We start from the raw sequence: 19,384 nt of genomic DNA, 5'->3' as shown, positions 1-19,384 counted from the left end.
TTGGTCAGAGAAAAAGGATTTCATTCCTGGTAACACGGCCAAAGGCTTTGAGCTTCACATTCTTGTCAGCTTCCCTCGCCCACAAAGGTCCCCGGGGCAACATGGAGGAGTCTAAATGGAGAATGCACAAGAAGCTGGCTTAAGTCACAGCTGAGGACCCCTGAGGAGGAACCCAAATGATTTCTCATGGCAAATCGCAAACCTGCCTGCTTTTTGCTCCAGACAGATCATACTGGACAGTATGAAAGCTTGTCCTGTGCTCCAGAGATAGACATCTCCATTGGCCATTCACCTATAACAACCTTGGAAAGATAGCCCAGAACAAAGGACCTCAGTGCCTCAGCTTGCAAGATGTGCAGACCCACAGGCAACTGCATCCCAGTGTCTTTGCAGTGAGCCAGGTACTGTAAAGGTTTCTCACTGTAACCAGGCCCACAGTTAGATCCATACAGAGTATGAAAATGAGTAGTTAAGTGAGTCCCACAGCCACATATAGTAGTATACCTGCTAAATCAAGCTTTCTTAAATGAAATGAAATGAAAAAAATCGAGGTTCTCTGTAGATCTCAATTCTGATTTCATAGACTGTACTTAAACTTGAACATATTTACTGGAGATGAGAAATAAATCTCACAATTTCTCAATGGTAACTTGACCTCAAATACTGCATTTAATTCACCTCACCTTGTACTCTGGACATTGTCAGTTGCTTTCCTCACATTCACTTTCCCTTTTATGTTTTTCCCCCCCATAGGCTTCATTTGTTAGAAGAGTTTTATGTTCACAGCAAAATGAAGAAGGCACACAGAGTTTCCCGTGCTCCCTGCCCCCACACATGCACAGCCTCCTCCATTACCCCCATCCCACACCACACCACTACATTTGTTACAGGTGATGAACCTACACTATCACACTGTTATCACCCAAGTCCATGGCTTAGATTAGGGCTTGGTTGTCTATTATTTGTGACAAATGCTTAGCAATATACTAGTACATTCCAGTTTCATCCAGAATAACTTCACCACCCTGAATGTCCTCTGTGCTCCCCTAGTCAGCCCTCTCTATCCCTGAATCCTTGACAACCATCAACATTTTTATTGTTTTCATTTTTCCAGAATATCATATGATTTGAATCATACTATAGGTATGTCCACTTAAGTTTCCTCCATGTCTTTTCATGGCTTGAGCTCTCATTTCTTTTACAGTTGAGTAATACTGCAGTGTCTGAATAGATCACAGTTTATTCATTACTGGAAGGACATCCCCTGTTTGTTTTTTAAGTTTCGGCAATTGTGAATAAAGCGGCTATAAACACCCATGTGCATGGTTTTGTGTGGATATAACTTTTGAATTTCTCTGAGTAAATACCAAGTTGCATGATTGCTAAACTGTAGGGCAAAGAGCCAACCTGTCCTCCAAAGTGGTTGTGCCATTTTGCATCCCCCAGCAATGAATATCCCCCAATATTTGGTGTGACCAGTGTTCCAGACTTTGCCTCCTAAAATGGGTATGTGGTGATCAAGGGTGTTGATTTCATGACTCCAATTTGGGAGCGCTCCACTAGCAACATCAGCATCATGTAGGAATTGGTTAGAAATGTAAATTCCTATAACTGTCCTAATGTACCCTCCCTTCTCTCAAACATTAGTGCTTCAGAACAAGTGCGCCAAGTTCCAGAAGTCAGGAAAATTTCCTGGTTATTATTATTGGTCCTTAATGGGACTAAAAGAATTAAAGAAACAAGTTATATTCCATGTTTGGGAAAGTGTTTCTATGTACTCTCTGTTGGATCTGAAGGAGGCACGCTCCTCTAGTTGTTTCTGAAGGCCACTTATCACCATGAAGAGGACCAGCTCTGAGCTAAAGCCCATGGAACAGAGACTTGAAAGAACCCATCCACTGCTCATATTCTTGAGCTAATATGTGATGTATCTATGGATTACTTTTTAATAGGAGTTAATACGCTTCCTTTCTGGTTAGCCTTTTTTGAGCTGAGTTTTTATTACCTAGGGTCTGAACATCTTGACTAAAACAATTCATTTGTAATGTTCTGTCTGTCCTAATGTTTATGTTTACCTTAAGACCCTCTTCCCTACAACTGTTCTGAGAATCCTAGCAAGCTCTGCATCATGTAACTATGTGTACCCACTGTGTACACCAATGCAGAACCAGATATGCAGAACCAGATCAGTGTGAAGGCTATGTCCACGAGGGTGGGATGCTCATTTGTTTTACTTATCATGGTATCCTCAAAGTCCCAGAAAGTACCTATAAAATAAAAGAAAGTCTCAACAAATATTTGTTGACTAGATCAAATCAAAATGAGGCACAGAGGGCATCTGAATTTAATTATGTCTCCTCTGATTTTATGGAAGCTGATAGATGTAGCTGGTTTACCTGGTGTGGTCCCAGGCACTACATCATATGACATCCAAAGGTGATGAAGGATCATTCCGATTAAATATCATTAAGAAGAAATGGAACCTTCCCCAGAAGTTCTCCAGATCCATAGTCCTCCCCTCAGTAATTTTTGACAAGAATTTTATTAATATCTAAGCATAAAATAACTAAAAATGTCCAATGAAAATATAGAAAAGTACCTTTAAAAACAAGACTAGAAAGTACAAAGCTGCCAGAAAAAACAGCAGCTTTAGTAAATGTAACTGCATATCTAGACATCTACATAGAATTAATATGCATTTATATGGATTTAGAGTCCAATGACATCTTCATCAAAAATGTAATACATATGGATAGCCTTAAAAGATATGATAGAATTAACTATAAAGACTTCTCTATCATAACAAAGTAAGCCATTAGTGACATCAAAGGCAAATAATACAATGAGGAAAAAATGTTTAGAAAACATAACAAGTGGTTAATGACTCTTCTATATAAAACACCTCCTATATAAACACTGGCAAATTGAGAAGATCAGTAAAGTACAGTAAGCATAGAAATAGAAAATCTAACGAAGAAGTATAAAGAGTCAATACATGCATGAAAAAGTGGATGCAAATTTAAAAAGCAAGCACCACTTTACACCAGTAAACTGATTTTTAAAAGTCAAAGATTAAAAGCATAACAAGAAACTAACATTCTCACACCTTGCTGGTGAAGTACATCTTGATAGAACCTCCTGGAATGTAATTTGATAGAATCAATTAAACCTAAATGCCCACACTATTGGTCCAGCAATTCTATCTTTAAATTGTAGTCTACCACAATGAAAATACTTGAATATAAAAAGATATAGTTATAAATACTTATTGAAATATTCCTTTTAACAGTAAACAACCATCACCTATATATCAAGAGAGGAAAGGCTGAATACATAAGTATATCCATATTACAGAATAATAAATAGCTATTAATAAGAATGAAGTAAGTTTATATACATTGCATTAGCACCAAGAGAGAGTTCTGAGAATACTGACAGACAGGGGAATAGGATGCAGAATTACATATGTCATACACTATGTTGGAATTAATAAGGAAGGGACAAGGGCAATATATTGATATTTATATGTCTAAATGGGCATAGAGAGAAATGTGGAAGGAAAAACATGTAAGTACTGCCATAGTTTGGATCTGGAGTGTCCCCGGCTTTGCCACTATCGGGAGGTGGTGAAAATTCTAGAGGTGGGGCCTAGTAGAAGGTCTTGTAGTAAGTGGGAGTATGGGAATAGTGGGACCTCAGCTGCTTTTTCTGTTTTCTTGTTGTTGTTTTGTCTTGCTCCTAGACATGAAGTAAAAGTTCTATTCTGCCACTCACTTCCATCATGATGTGCTTGCTACAGACCCAAAGCAATGGAGTCAAATTATCATGGACTGAAAACTCCAAAACTGTGAGCTAATATTAACCTTTTCTCTCCATAAATTGATTATTTGGAGTGTTTTTTATAGTGATGGAAAGCCGACTAACATAAATACTAACAATGATAATCTCCCAGGCTAAAAGAAAGATAAGAAAAAAATCTATTAGCTTTTATATCACATATTCCTATATTTTTTGTTTTTATATGGCATCTATGATTTCAGTGATTGAAGCTGACAACAAGAAATAAATGTTAACAAATAAAAAGTTATTTATGATTAGTTCATGATCCAAATTAGGAGTGATAGTATAGTGAAACAGCAATACATAGTATGCAACAGAAATGTATTTTAACACTTAAATCTGTCCTAATAATAACTTCTGCTAGGAAGGGTTTTCAATGCCAACTATAAATATGTGCCTACAGTCACTTGTCTAGATCTATAAGAAAGAATTATTGCTATTTAGTCAACAGCAATAGACTATTGACTATAGTCAATAGAAATATATTGCCTGAACAGTTATATGACTTGCATTGCTCATTCTACACGAGTAATAACATGGCTGGAAGATCAGCAATTTTGATATAAAAGAATTCTATTATCCTTCCTGTTTTAATAATAGGTATAACCATACTTGCTAATAAAATTTCTTGTATTTACAGATAAAATTCCAGTTATATGCATTATTCATTTTTAAAACTATGTTCTTCCAATTTATTCCAATAGGTAATGTAATTACTGGTTCTTTATATTCTTAAAATTAATTTATAAAATTGGTTACACAAACAAAGTAACACAGTTGACCCTTGTAAGATAAAATTTTGACACATCATCGAGCTTTTATAATCTATTGTTGTTACGGTGCAAGTTTTAGCTTTCATTTATTTTGCTTGTTAACATAATTTTTAAAAACACAAGTGTTATTATCCTTACAAATAAAAGTAGGCAAATTCTAATGGAAGGCCAAGTGCCACAGAATACATTCCAATGAATTACACATCCCTGTGAAAGGAGATAAATAATGGAGAGTTGGTCAGATAAAAGGAGAAGGAATTGGTGTGTTGAGAAGAGATTGGTCAGAAGCAAACAGAACATGTGAGGTCAAAGAAAATTCCTACTTATTTAATGCCTGCATTGCTTTGGGCCATGCTGCACTTGAGGTTCCAGGCATAGTACATGACACTGCTAGGAAGTGAGAAATTGGCAAGAGTGACTCAGAAGCAGTCCTCATGGTGAAATGATTTCACTGTGTGCTCCAATACCTAGATTCACAGTATCAATACTGAGTCTCCCATCTCATTCAATATGGATTTTCTACCTTCCTAAGGTCTGTGCATATATGAGCAAAAGGAAAAAGCGGTCCCTCAGGACCTTGCTGCTCTAACCAAAGCACTATTCCACAGTGTTGCATGTTCTGGGAAGTCTTAAGGTTATTAAAGATCAGAGCAGTACCTTTCAAAGGGTTAAAAGTGCTAAAAACATTCATCACTTCAGTAATGAATCAAGTCCACTACTGCAGAATAATAACATCTCGTGCATGAATAAAACAGTCATGTTTTTCTAGTTTCTTTACCACTCTGCAAAGTGTAACTCTGGGCCACCAGGCTCTTTACTCACTGGATGACAATTGAAAGAGTGAAAATGAAAAGTTACCCACATTCCAGGAAACATGAGATTGTTTTTGGCATTAGGATAAGCACATATAGGTATTTGTTGTTTTACTTAAAGCAAACGGAAACTTGTTTTGTATATCAAACAAAATCCAAACCATTTAGCTTAAAAGTCCTAGTAGAAGGTCTGACCAGAGCAGTACATTTCCTTGGCTGTAACAAAGAGCAATTTTATAAGTAGATAAGGGCTTGACAGCAGGTCTGTATAGGATTCAAGTGGACAATAGATGACAAAGGTAAAATGACAACTTGTTTCCATGCATTAGTGTAGGTATGATTTTCACAGCATTGTCAGGAAGAAGACGCTGATATTGGAAGAAAGTTGGCCAGAAGTATTCGAAAACTTACATTAAGGAAGGGTAAGTAATCAGTTGATGGTTTTTCACATTAGTGTCAGAAGCAGCACTCACTGGAAGTAGGTCAGACTCCAAAGTAAAGGAACAATCCCCAATGGGACACTAACTCTTCTGAATGTTCACAGAAGCAGTAACAAAAGTGTAAGTCTCTGTGATCATTTAAAATGGCCACTTATGTTCCATGTTGTATCAAAAAACACAAGTATGTGGTATATATTGATTAGATTTACAACACGCCAGTATATTTCAAACACTAAGAGACACCACAAAATATAACCTGACTGTGTCACAAATGGAACAAAGAACTAAGGCATTTCCACTAACTAAACAATCATTTCTTATCAATATCTTTTTCTTGTTAAATCTGTAAAACATTTTGGGAAAGATTTAGATGGTCCAGAGTATCTTTTAATGTGGTCTAAAGACCATTAATATAGTTTGGATCTGAAATATTCCTGAAGGCCCATGCATTCAAAGCCTGGTCCCAAGTCCATGGACTACTGGGAGGTGGTAGAATGTTGAAGATGTGGGACCTAGTTGAACTAATTGACATCACTGAGGGTGTGCCCTTGAAGGGTATCCTGGGACCATGGACCCACCCCTTTCTCTCTCTCTGTTGCTTCTAAGCTGCCACATAAGCATCTTCCTCTCCACATGTTCCCACCATGATGCACTGAGCTGGCAGAGCCCAAATGCAATGGGCCAACCAACCACGGACTGATACCTCTGCAATCATGAGCCAAAGTGAACCCTTCCTCCTGAGAAGTTGATGATCTCAGGTATTTTGTCTCAGAAAACTGACTGACACAATGATTTTGTAGATGTCTTCCTTTTTTCTAGAAGATATTGCTGCAGGAAGTGGAGGATTCCTGGTACTCTAAAAGGACTGAAACTAGTAACAACCATGTTTCCCCAGAGGCTGATGAAATGAGAACACCAGAACAAGGAATCTAGTCAAGTGCTAACTGACAAACATAACAAATATGGCCTGGAATGATCCTGCCATTTTTCCCAATATTAGATGGCCCATCAGAGAAGCAGGGGGCTCTGTTGCAGTAGACCTGTGGGCATTCCCAGCTCCTTCTCTTCATTTTTTTCTACTTCCTCAGGGAATTCAAAGCTACACAGGAAGCTGTCTATCAAGATTTCAAGAACAAGCTTAGAGAAGCTAAGAGATATTGTCAGTATGCTCACTTTTCACAGCTCAGAGGCCTGCTTGACCCCACTAGAGAACTATCATAGCACTGTTAGAGTCCCTGGATGATGACTCCAAGAACAACCATCTCTAGCTATGGGCACATCTTGAGGAACGTCCACACCTCTCCTATAGAACCACTCAGGTGGTTCCTTTCTAACTCCCCCCCCCCCCATATACACACAACTGCCACTGTCCCAGGCTCAGATGCAGGCAGAGTACTAAATCAACACAGGACTTGAAATGGTGGTATTCATTACAAAACCCGTAGGGCATGAACTACTGTAAAGAAGGGACTGGACATAGTATAATGAAGAAGATGTGTACCGCTAATACATCCATCCTATATATGCAGGGTGATGCAACCAAAAGCAAAACGTGTTTACATCTGCTGTCTAACAGGGAAGGTACTTCTAATGCCCTTTTAATGTTGGTAATTTAAAAAGGTTCTTAATGGCTTAATGTGTTAGGAATGCATTAAAAACATGTTGCCCTTTGGCAAAGCTGCTTTAGCATTAGAACACTTTTTAATTTTTTTCCTAGTAAATAAACTTAAATTAAAAATAATTTATGTTCTATTCAATTAGGTCCTTGGCCTTTATATGTTCTGAATAACAGCCATTATTAGATCAGCTCCCGCCTGCTCCCAAATTCTGGGGGGTTGAAGGGGGGCGGGGATCAGGACTGTAGATCCAAACACATATTGTAATGCTGACAACAATTGTTGAAACCTGGTTACCCTTCATTTAGGAGAAAACAAACCTAAAAGGCTCCTTCCAACCAGAATATTTCTCTTCCTCCCACAAGAAGAGACTAAAGATAACAGACAAACTGGAGAGATGCAGCCTTTAGGTGAATGTTGGCACTGAGCGGTTTGGGCTTCATGTAATTCCCCTTGCCAAGAACTCATCACAACTTATATTCCACTAGTGAACCTCATTCAAACATATTTAAAATGAGTTGTACTGATGCCACAGTTAGGCAAACACAGAGTTAATACTTCGTAGCCAATGTTAATAAAAACCTCATGAAGTTTAGTCTAGACCTGGTCTGACAGAGTATGCCACCATACAATGCACCCTGAGACGGGCTCAGGATGGATCAGAAAAGAAATTGCAGGACTTTAAACTTAAAGTCTATATAAAATTCTCACAATCAGAACACCGACCTCATTCATGTGGTTTGTTCATCAGAGGACATAAGACAGATGTACAAATATATTTATTCAAGTGAAACAGGACAATTTCCATCACAAAGAGGCATCCAGACAAAAGTGCATACCAGAGTGGGTTATGCACACACTCAGCCAGCCACAAACCAAAGGAAATGCAAGGCAAAATGTTTCAAAATGGGGAACATTTCCTTTGTGTCACTGATGATACTGCAGATAAGACAACTGTCACTGCATGTTATCAAAGCAATGAATTTTAATGTAACACATATTCAAAGTTTTTATTGCAATAATATAAAAGGCTCTAACTAGCCATGTATAACTAGGCAAGTCTACATTTGCTGTTTCTAGTATAAAAGGACAGTAGTTTATAAAAACTACTCTCACGCACAGCACCCACACATATGAATACCTTTAAAATGTATAATTACTCTTTTTTTTCAAAGATTTTTAGATATACAAATACTAAGGTACACTTTGAATTCAGCTTCTTTCCATTGTCACCAATCTTAATTGTTGTGTCATTAGTTTATCATTTGCCCTCTTTAACTTTTGGGGCTGGGTATTAGCAAGTCACTTAACCACAATTAACCAATAACCAGCCTACACAAAGCAACATCTCCAAATAAAGCACATGAAAAGTCCACTGTGAAAATCAGTCCAACTCTATTTTAAGCAGCTATTATTTAATGGCTTGGGTTATACAGACTGCTCATAGTTACAAGAAAATAATATATAACAGAAACCACAAACTAAACTGCAGTTGACTGGATGCTAAAGTAATTTTAATTCTGCAAAGTTACCCAACTATAACTGAATCGCAAAGTTTGTAAATAACTAGGTATGTATATAAATCATTAAAGTAACTCATCCAGGCATAGCATTTTATCATTTTTGAAAAACCTTTGCATTTATGATCTAACCTGATCTTCAAACATAATTGGGAGGTGGTCAGGGCAGGTGTTGCTGCCCCTGTCTAGAAAGCAAGAAGTAGAACCAGAGGAGCTAAGTGATTGGATCAAGTTCTCACATGAAGAGCCTCTGCCTGTGTTTGAAACTAATTTTCAGAAGCAGAAGAAGCCAGTGCACTACAATAAAATTCTTGCAGAAATCTGACCAGGTAATGACACTGCTTCTCCAAGCTGCACAAGGAAATCAATTCCACTGCACAGAGGGCGGGCAATAAATGGGAATCTTGCCATTTTAATGCAAGAAGCTAAATACGGTTTCATAGGTGTCACCACGACATGATAAGACAAGTTTCCATGCAGCACAGAAATGGAAACACAGAGCTTGGTTAAAACAAATGGATTTAAAACATGAAAGAATGATGCCTGTCAAAAACTTAATGCTCAGTTGCAGGCAATTCTATGAGCTCATGATATAAAACAATGGCTCTCAGATTTCAGAATTTTTTTCCATATAAGTAATACTTCTAAAAGATCAGTGGTAATGAAATTAGGTTCTCAATGTCAATTTTTGAAAATGAAAACATCAAAAGATTTAAAAAAATATTTTGGCAGTACTGGAGTTTGAACTCAGGGTCTGACACTTGCTAGGCAGGCACTTTACCACTTGAGCTGCTCTGCCAGCCAAATTTTTAAAAATTTAACTGGCAGCTAATTTTGACCACTTGTTATGTATTATGCTCCATTATAGGCACCTGATATTCACTGGCTTCATAATAAAACCATAAGATACATATAACATGGCTACTACCCTTGATTTATAGATAAAGCAAATGATGCACAGAGAAGGACAGTGATTTTCCCAGAGCCCGTGTCTTCAACTGCCAACTCCAGCTCTAGCACCTACCAACACTATGGTTTCAACAATTAAAAGATACTCTAGCAGCACAATCCAGGCAGCAAATTTTCAGCTTAAGAGCCAGACCTTTAAATATAATCTATCTAGCCATAATAAAACTTCACCGTGTTTCTCCTTTTGCTGAGATTTTTTGAAAGGTCATGGCAAAGTTCAACTGGTCTGCAGTGCTTTATAAACATGATTAGGGAGCATTCAGGCAAGGATAAATTAAAAGTGAAACTGGAAGATATGCAGGCTGGAAATACATGATAGATCATTTCATGAGAAAGAGAATGACAAATGAATCACAGAATCTTCATACTGAAAAGATTTTCAAGCTCAGCCAGATCTATCATATTGAATACAGAAATCACCTTCTATAATGCCAAGTTCTGACAAAATAAACCAGCTCCTAGAAACTCACTGTTCATGACTTGGCTCCTGTCTCATGTGCATAGGTACCCCTCCCCCATCTTTCCACTAGTCCTCATTGGTCGAGCAAGGCTCTACAACCTGTCTGACTCTGGTTGATCTCCTCTGGATACAAACTCTTTTGTGTTGTGTCTGTTAAAATGTAGGGACCAGAAATAGACATAATGATTATGGGGACCCTAACCAGCACTGGTAAAACAAGTCTACCTTCAACATCGGTATTTTGTTTTCCTATGCAACTTAAGATTATAGTAGGTTTTTTTTTTCCTCCCCCTGGGGGAAGTGAGACAATAGCCTTAAAAGGTGATTACTAGAATATGGATTATATTGTAGATTTGGGTGCATTTAAGCCTTATCCTCTATGTCTTCTCCATATATGCTGATGGTCAGTTTTATTGCTCTAACACTAATAATCTTGAGTGTTTAAGCCATATGTTGAGTGAGTTTACATTTGTTCCTTCCATTTCTCACTGTCCTTGACTTGCTCTGTCTAAACCCTATAAATACTCACAAATCACCTAAGCAACAGTGTAGACCAATCTGAACTTTTCAATCTATAATTGGCATCCACAACTCTACACAGATCACCAACAGCCATCAGCAGTCTCACCTGCACATTTTCTCAAAAGCCTCAGGTCAAGAAAGGGTGTCTCACTTCTCTCAGGAAAAAGTCTCATTTGACAATTTCATCACCCACCTAACGTGACTCCTCCTCTTATTTCTAACTCTGACCCTAATGTATGTCCCTCAGTCTTCAAAGGTTGACTTGCTCAATGGCAGCTTTTCAAAAATATTCTATGCTGGGTCTTGACACATCAGGAACATACACTACGAACAGTGTCTAGTACAGGATGCAACAGGAAAGGGACACAGATGCTTCATCACTAGGCTCCCTTGCTTAGCTGAGGTTAAATCCTTTGATGCACAGTATGGGAGTGCAAATGCCAGTTGGTTCTCGTTTTTTAAAAGGGACTGACAATTTATTATAAAAGATATTCTGTCTGAGAGCTATACATTTATACATGATGCAGAAGTATCAAAAAGGCTTCCTGAGAATACACTCATGCATTATAATCATGGGGGAAATAATCAGCAATCACAAAACCAATAGAAAAGCCAAACATAAGAAGAGAAACAGGACTGGAAACATTTAAGTAGATGGGGCTGCTATTGAATACAATGAGACAGATCACATGCCGACAATGAAATTCTAACCTCTTTTAGAGAGTGGGGGAAGTATGAATTGCCATTCTAACACTGAAGTTACATCTTACAGGCACACAGGAATTCATGAGGGATTCAATTCCCTATCTATAATGTGGGAATCACTGTATCTGCCCTGGAGACTTTACTAGGCAACTGTAAAACAAATACCAGACTTGAAAACAACTGCCATGTTATAAAATGATATAGGCAATGTCATAGAAAGCTATCATTTGTATTACAACAGATGATATGATAATGTAAGAAAACATTTCTCAAAAGAAAAGAGTATACTCAATTAAGAGAGGAAAGGAGAGACAGAAAGAGGGGATGGTAAGTATAGAAAAGAAAGGGTGGGAAAGGATAAGGAACCTACTTTCTCCTTGTAACCACTGAACAGATGGTAGGAAGCACCAATCCAGAAGAGTGGTTCTTATTTCAGCACAGAGGGTGCTAGGAGAAGGCAGAGTTGGGGTCCAGGAAACAATGCAAGCTGTACAAAACAGCCAAAGGTATAGTCTGCTAAAAAAAAAAAAAAGTCCTGCCCATGTATTCATTGGCTTGAATCTCTGGAAGAATCAAAGCATCTGCTCCTTTTTCTAACAAAAATCTTAAAAAAAAAACAACCCAGAATTTTCCCATGAGTACTATGCTTAATAGATGAAGTATAATTCAAATTGCATGGACAAAAATTCAAAACAAAACCTACCACTGTTAAGTTCAATAATTTCTCCTTTACTTATTAACTGATGGTGCTAAGTAGGTTTCCCTCAGTTTGCAAGGGGAGAATGGTTCCAAGAACACCCCTCACAGAGATAAAAATACTTGGATGCTTAGGTCTCGCATACAAAATGACATAGTATCTACATATACCCTACACAATCTTCCCATACACCAGAAAACATCTCTAGATTACTTATAATACCCAGTGCAATGCAAATACTATGTAAATAGTTGCTATACTGTTACTGAGGGAATAATAACAAGAGAAAAGTCTGCACAAGTTCAGAATAGATGCAATTTTTCCCCTAATACTTTCAATTCAAGGTTGGTTGAATCCACAGTTAGATACATAGTGTCAGACTGTTTTTTGTAAAAGTTAGATTTACAGAAATCTTCTTGATTTATGCTCTCTGAACAATTAAGTGTGTCTATCAAACCTTATGGACTCTTCTTCCCTTAGCACTGGATTCAGTACAAGGACTCTTTTTTTTTTTCTTTTTCAGGTCTCACTGCAACACTTTTTTTTAATTTTATTTTATTATTCATATGTGCTTACAAGGCTTGGTTCATTTCTCCCCCCTGCCCCCACCCCCTCCCTTACCACCCACTCTGCCCCCTCCCTCTCCTCCCCCCTCAATACCCAGCAGAAACTATTTTGCCCTTATTTCTAATTTTGTTGTAGAGAGAGTATAAGCAGTAACAGGAAGGAACAAGGGTTTTTGCTGGTTGAGATAAGGATAGCTATACAGGGAGTTGACTCACATTAATTTCCTCTGCATGTGTGTTACCTTCTAGGTTAATTCTTTTTGATCTAACCTTTTCTCTAGTTCCTAGTCCCCTTTTCCTATTGGCCTCAGTTGCTTTTAAGGTATCTGCTTTAGTTTCTCTGCATTAAGGGCAACAAATGCTAGCTAATAGGAAGGAACAAGGGTTTTTGCTGGTTGAGATAAGGATAGCTATACAGGGTTGACTCACATTAATTTCCTGTGCGTGGGTGTTACCTTCTAGGTTAACTCTTTTTTGATCTAACCTTCCTATTATTGCTTATACTCTCTCTACAACAAAATTAGAAATAAGGGCAAAATAGTTTCTGCTGGGTATTGAGGGGGTCGGGGGGAGAGGGAGGGGGTGGAGTGGGTGGTAAGGGAGGGGGTGGGGGCAGGGGGGAGAAATGACCCAAGCCTTGTATGCACATATGAATAATTAAAGAAAAAAAATGCTAGCTAATTTTTTAGGTGTCTTACCTATCCTCACCCCTCCCTAGTACAAGGACTCTTAATGGCAATGACAAAACAATACTTGAGGATCCCAATGTTATCTGTCATCTTACCAGAGAGTCACAGTTCAGAAACAACCCTGTCACCTCTAACAGGAGCTTCCTTCAGGTTCTGATTTTAATAAAACTTACATTTTGCTATCCATCAACCCTACTTTTATTTAGGTTACAGAACAAGTTTAGCACAATAAGGACTTCATAATCTAAGAGCCCAAAGACTGTGTAGACAGCTACAAATGGACACCGAGTCACTGTCCAGCAGCCCTGTATCCAGGACTCCATCTGGACATCCATCGACAAAACACAGCTTTTCCAGTGCTCACACCTATAATCCTAGCTTCTCAGGAGGCAGAGACTAGGAGAGTCACAGTTTGAAGCCAGCCCAATCAAATAGTTTGCAAAACCCTATCTTGAAGAAAACCCTTCACAAAAAAAGGGCTGGTGGAGTGGCTCAGGATGTAGGCCCTAAGTTCAAACCCTAGTACCACAAAAAACAAAACAAAAAATACCCCACAGCTTTCAATCTCTAAGAGGGAATCTATTATTCCAAATCCCCTATCCCCCATTATAAGCACATTAACTGTGACCATAAAACAAAAGAACCAGTAGGAAAGGGTCTGATCCACTAGCAGACATAATGAAGTAGATAGCTGCTGTGCTCCTTAGTGATCATTCAGTAGGACTATGTGGCACCCTGAGCAAGGTGTAAATTAATAGGAAAAAGGCATAGGTAAGCAGAGAGATACCAAGTCTTGAGGTCACAGGTCCTAAAGTTCACAAGCTGTTAGTTTACTGTTCTCAAGGTTCAGGGAATTTTTATTCGCATGCAGGGTGCTGACAGAGCTGGGGAAGCATGGGAGCCACCTGATGATCCCAATGCTACCAGTCAACGCACAGGAGAATCGAGATGGTCAGAAGCAAGTCCTCATACTCACCAGCACACTTGGTCCTTGTCCTGAGAGCTGGACCAGGAGATCCAGTGCCACCCTCCCCTGGCCTGGTGAGCAGCACACTAATCTCATATTCAGTATCCGGATCAAGGTGCCCAATTTTGTAACTTGTGGAATCCACTGGCTGCCGGTCATTCCAGCTCCCACTGGCTGTGCAGTATTCCACTTCACGGGCCACAATGGGCCCGTCCCCATTGATGGAGTTGGCATTGAGCTGTATCCATAGATAGGTGGCTCCCACAGAGGCAAGCTGAGGTGGGGCGATGGGAACAGGGGGTTCTGAAAGGCAAACCAGAGCCATCTTTCAGTCACTTTTGTCTGTAGTCAGAAAAAGCTAAATGTACATCACTGATCAAAAGGTAGAATACATTAAAATTTTAGGAATGAAATTATGATAATAGTTTTGCTCAGCTTAATATGAAGAAGCACAACAATAAAGGTTTTCACAAGGTTACTAGTTGCAAAACAAAGCATTTATGAAAAGCTAACTTGAGCTGGGCACCTGTAGAACCTGCTACCCAGAAGACTGAGGTAGGAAGATCACTTGAGCCCACGAGTACTGGGCAACACAGTACTCAAAACAAACAAACAAAGCCTAATTTGTGAAGTAGGGATACCCCTAATTGGTCTTAGGACACAACTCATTTTTATTCAGCTACTCAAACATGAACAGTTATTACTTCTCTTACTAAAAGTCACTGGAGAAAGCTCTCTCAAGTGGTAGTGGTTAAGCAACAGGAAGCATTCTACTGTCAACCTCTCTATTGAAAAATCTTTTCAAAATCATCAAAGGTACTAGTTTTCTCTACATCATTAAATTGAGCTTCCTTTACATCCCAAAGATACCATAATTTTAAGCACATGGCTTAAATTATAGTTTATCACATCATAAATACATTTTTGAGATGACCCACTTCCTCCTTCCCACCGCCAAAAAAAAAAAAACAAAACATATCACACTGGGCTGCCTCATCTAACTAAAGGAAAATTGAATTCAGCATTCTGGACAATAAAGTCTACCACTGCTGATGTTCAGTGGACTTCCAGTCATGTGTCTTATTAAAGGCATGAATAGAGGGGAAGACTGAATCAAAGAACATGCTATGCTCAGCTTGATAAAAGTCTAAGAAATCAGTAACAAACACTTTGCGACCCAAGAAGTCTCTCTCTCACAACCCGAGACTAATTCTTTTTCCACATCACTGTGTGAGAAGCCAGAGACAACCTTCTCATCATAAATCCTTTTCCCACTATTAGTTAGATGCTAGTTGAACAGCCCTCCAGGCACCAAATGAGTGCATTCTATATGCCAGGGTCATTGTGAGTGGTATCACACACGGTAAATGATAAACTGTATTACTTCAATGTGTTGTCACCAGCAAGGAACAACATAAGATCTAGTGTTTTTTTCTCAAGTGTTTTCACAGGTGGCTATGCCTCTTTGGTGTGTTTTGCATATACAAATACATGAAAAATAAAGTGAGCGTGTGCTCGCATACTTGCTTCAACTTCTGCCCTCTACCAGGGTAGGCACAGTCAACCCATCACATACTTGATTCCTACTGAACAAGACCTCAGGGAAGCTGATACCAACAAATTTTACATCTGAGCCCTTACTTGCACACCAGTTGTCACAGGCTTTGTCACCATGCTGAGATGGAAAGCAATGACAGCACAACATTGCTACCTATGAGCCAGTATACAACTATGCTGTTCTAATATGGGAAAGCATGGTACACAGATGTGACAAGGACCCTTCCATTTCTTCTTTCTGTGCCTTTTCTAGAACACTAGAAATTTCTGGCTTATTTGTACAAACTCCCAACAAATTAATGTTTCCAATGAGTTTTATGTTAGTTTTGGGTCTTGTTTTTTGGTGATAGTGGGGGGATTTGAACTCAGGGCATCATACTTGTTCTACCACTTGAACCATACATACAGTCCTTTTTGCTCTGGTCATTTTGGAGATAGGGTCTCACTTTTTGACCAGGCTTGGCTGGACTATGATTCTCCTATTTTAGGTTTCCCACCACTGCTGGGATGTCAGACATACGCTTTTAAAGAAGTTAATACATTGGCATTGGACTGATCATGAAGCAGGATTCCTCAATCACAGGGGCTTGGCTGGTGACAGTGAAGAGAATAACAACTGTAACTCAGACAGGAAAGACAATCACAAAGAACTGCACGGAGATGGAAGTTAGATAACAGCTACGATGACGATGATGACGATGATGAGGAAAACAAGGATGAGGAAAACAAGGATGAGGAGGAGGAGGAGGAGGGGGGGGGAGGGGGAGGAGGGGGAGAAGGAGGGTCATCTCAGTATGGGAATGCCCAGGATGTCTATTGCTTTTGCTACACTATGGTGCCTCCACTCCAGGACAGCCTTCAACAGGGGTTGAATTCTATGTAAGGGATACACAGAATTTTAGTTTTGCTATAAATCTTAAACCTAAACTCGAAACTTTAAGCAGGCAGGCTAGTTCAAGTTTCACTACTAAGCAAAACACATAAGAATCTAACATACCAAGATGTGATTTGTACATATTTATATGTGTGCTTCCTCACAGTGAGCATCCATCACTGCTGCAGTGAGCGATCTCAACGTGGACTCCCTGGCAAGCAGTGGTGTCTCCTAAGCCACACAATAATTTGGGGAGCAGTGATCTCACAGAGAAGCAGAGACCAACTTGTAAGCTGTGTCCAAGAGATTCTGACTCACCATGTGGCAGAAAGATGGAGGGACAATAGGTGAGCAGTCATTTTCATTGATTAAAATTTGGAAAGGTAGTTCTGCTGTGCACTCCCAAGTGAAAACCACAGACGTACTGGCTCAGACAGTAAGAGCATCCTGGTCCTCCTCTCCTCATACAGCTCTGGCTGCTTATTATGCATGCTGTTCAAAGTGCCACGCATGACTTTCTGCATGGGACCTCCTGACAGCCCTATTGGGTAATAACATATGATAGCTACTTTACATATAAGGAACTAGATGCACAGAGAAGGCAAGCCCCTGGCCCATGTCCACATAGCTAGTCCTGGGATTTGAACCCAGAATGTTTTAAAACTATGCGCAAGTAGAAAGAGTTGATAAAAGGAATAATCCATCTTAAGATGATGAATTTTAGGTTCCACACTTAATAAGTGAAAAGGGAAAATATAAAATAGGGCACAGAGTAGGAAGGGCTCCTCAGTGGTAGAGCATTGCTTAGCATGGACAAGGCTCTGACTTCCATCCCCAGAATCAAAAAGTAAAGTAAAATAAACAAGGCATTATTTTGATATCCTATGAAAACACCAATGACCTGCCACAGTTATCTAAAACTGGTACAGCATAAAGTCCAAATTACTTTGTCTGGGACCAAAATTTGCCTTAGCACCTTAATACTATAAACTCCTCAGCTCACAAAAAAATCACAAAACCAGCTAAAGGAAACTTATTTCTCCCCTCTTTTTTTCACTCATCTCCCACCTTCTTGAATATAATGACTCAATTTTCCAGTCATGCAAAATATAGTAATAGAGCCTAACTGGGACATTATGAATGTTAAGACAGTATAATCAATATGGCTTGTGTGATATAAGGGAGCATTTTTATACTGACACTGCTTCATTTTATTAACTACTGTGCTGTCATAAACACCCTGGCTGCTGAATATTTGCATTTTAAGTGATTTTCTATCAGTAAACAATTTTCATTCCTTAAAAAAATTTATAGGTTGTAATCTGTACATATAGAACTAGCAGTAGACCTTGCCAAGAGCACATTCATTGCTTTGCATGCAAGTAAACCAACATAAATAACATGCATTTTTCAAAAATATTGCTCACGTGCAAAATTTGTACTTAATATGCAATCCATCAATGTAGCCTATCACCAAACTACTGTTCAGAAACAGACAAGGGTAAGTTTGAGCATTAAACAAATAATGAACTAACAACTATCTAACATATCTGTTATAATAGACTATGAGAGGTATGAAAAACACATTAAATACCTTTAACTACCAATTCTGCATAGTTTGATATCCCAACACCTCCTTCTGTGCGGATCATACAGCGGTACTTCCCAGCATCTTGCTTTGTCGTATTCACAACGTTAAATGAAGCTATGAATCTTCTGGAACTAGTCACCTTTATTTCCTTCAGGGGAGCATCTCGAACATCAATGCCCTGTATTAGTGGAGGGAGCGGGGGAGGCAAAAAGAAGCAATGTCAGCTGTCACATCAAAACAGTACAACACCTGATGAGCATTATCAATATCATTTTCACACGGCTCTCAGTTCAGCTGTTGATTGCCCATGGGCCGCTCTTCCAGGAGAATGGGTGGCCAAGAAACTGCAATTCTACCCTCATCAACACTTTGAAGGTTATGGGGTACAAGAGGAACAAGAAGGCCATACATCTCCTTCTTCTACTGGGATCATATGGAGGGGGACAGTTCATGCTGATCTAACACACTAATGGCCCAATCCTGGAGAAGTGAGGCTGGGTCTCTGCCCCATCCCAGTCCCTGCCACCTTGTTCCTTCCACTCCTTCCCAGTCACCCTTTCAGAGTAGCCATATAAAAACTTCTGTTTCAAAGGGTGCACAAACAGCGGCAGACCCTTTGCCATCTTGGCAAGGGCTGAGTATTCATTTTTGAACTTCGGTTCCCAAAACAGTGCCAGCTCCCATCTTCTTAAGAGGCCCTTTGGGTCTGGATGGCCCAGGCAGCATTCTCAGGAACCTCCAGGTAGTCCTGGCAAACCATAGGCCAGGAGAGGGCACAGTGCACAT

General features: G+C 39.2%; 1 protein-coding gene across 15 annotated transcripts in view; it reads right to left on the bottom strand.

The window, feature by feature from the left end:
• Nucleotides 1-19,384, bottom strand: part of Ptprm (protein tyrosine phosphatase receptor type M) — a 747,535-nt gene that overhangs the window by 402,389 nt on the left and 325,762 nt on the right. For all 15 annotated transcript variants that reach the window (XM_074070314.1, XM_074070316.1, XM_074070315.1 and 12 more), the window contains 2 exons: nucleotides 18,602-18,776; nucleotides 14,586-14,879 (listed from right to left, as the gene is read on the bottom strand). In XM_074070314.1, coding sequence (XP_073926415.1) covers nucleotides 14,586-14,879; nucleotides 18,602-18,776 — 469 coding nt within the window. The remainder of the gene's footprint in view (nucleotides 1-14,585; nucleotides 14,880-18,601; nucleotides 18,777-19,384) is intronic.

The sequence above is a fragment of the Castor canadensis genome, chromosome 4, assembly GCF_047511655.1.
Source record: "Castor canadensis chromosome 4, mCasCan1.hap1v2, whole genome shotgun sequence".
In the NCBI taxonomy this organism is placed as follows: Eukaryota; Metazoa; Chordata; class Mammalia; order Rodentia; family Castoridae; genus Castor; species Castor canadensis.
Note: the sequence above shows the minus strand (reverse complement) of the source record. Positions and strands in the feature narration are given on the sequence as shown.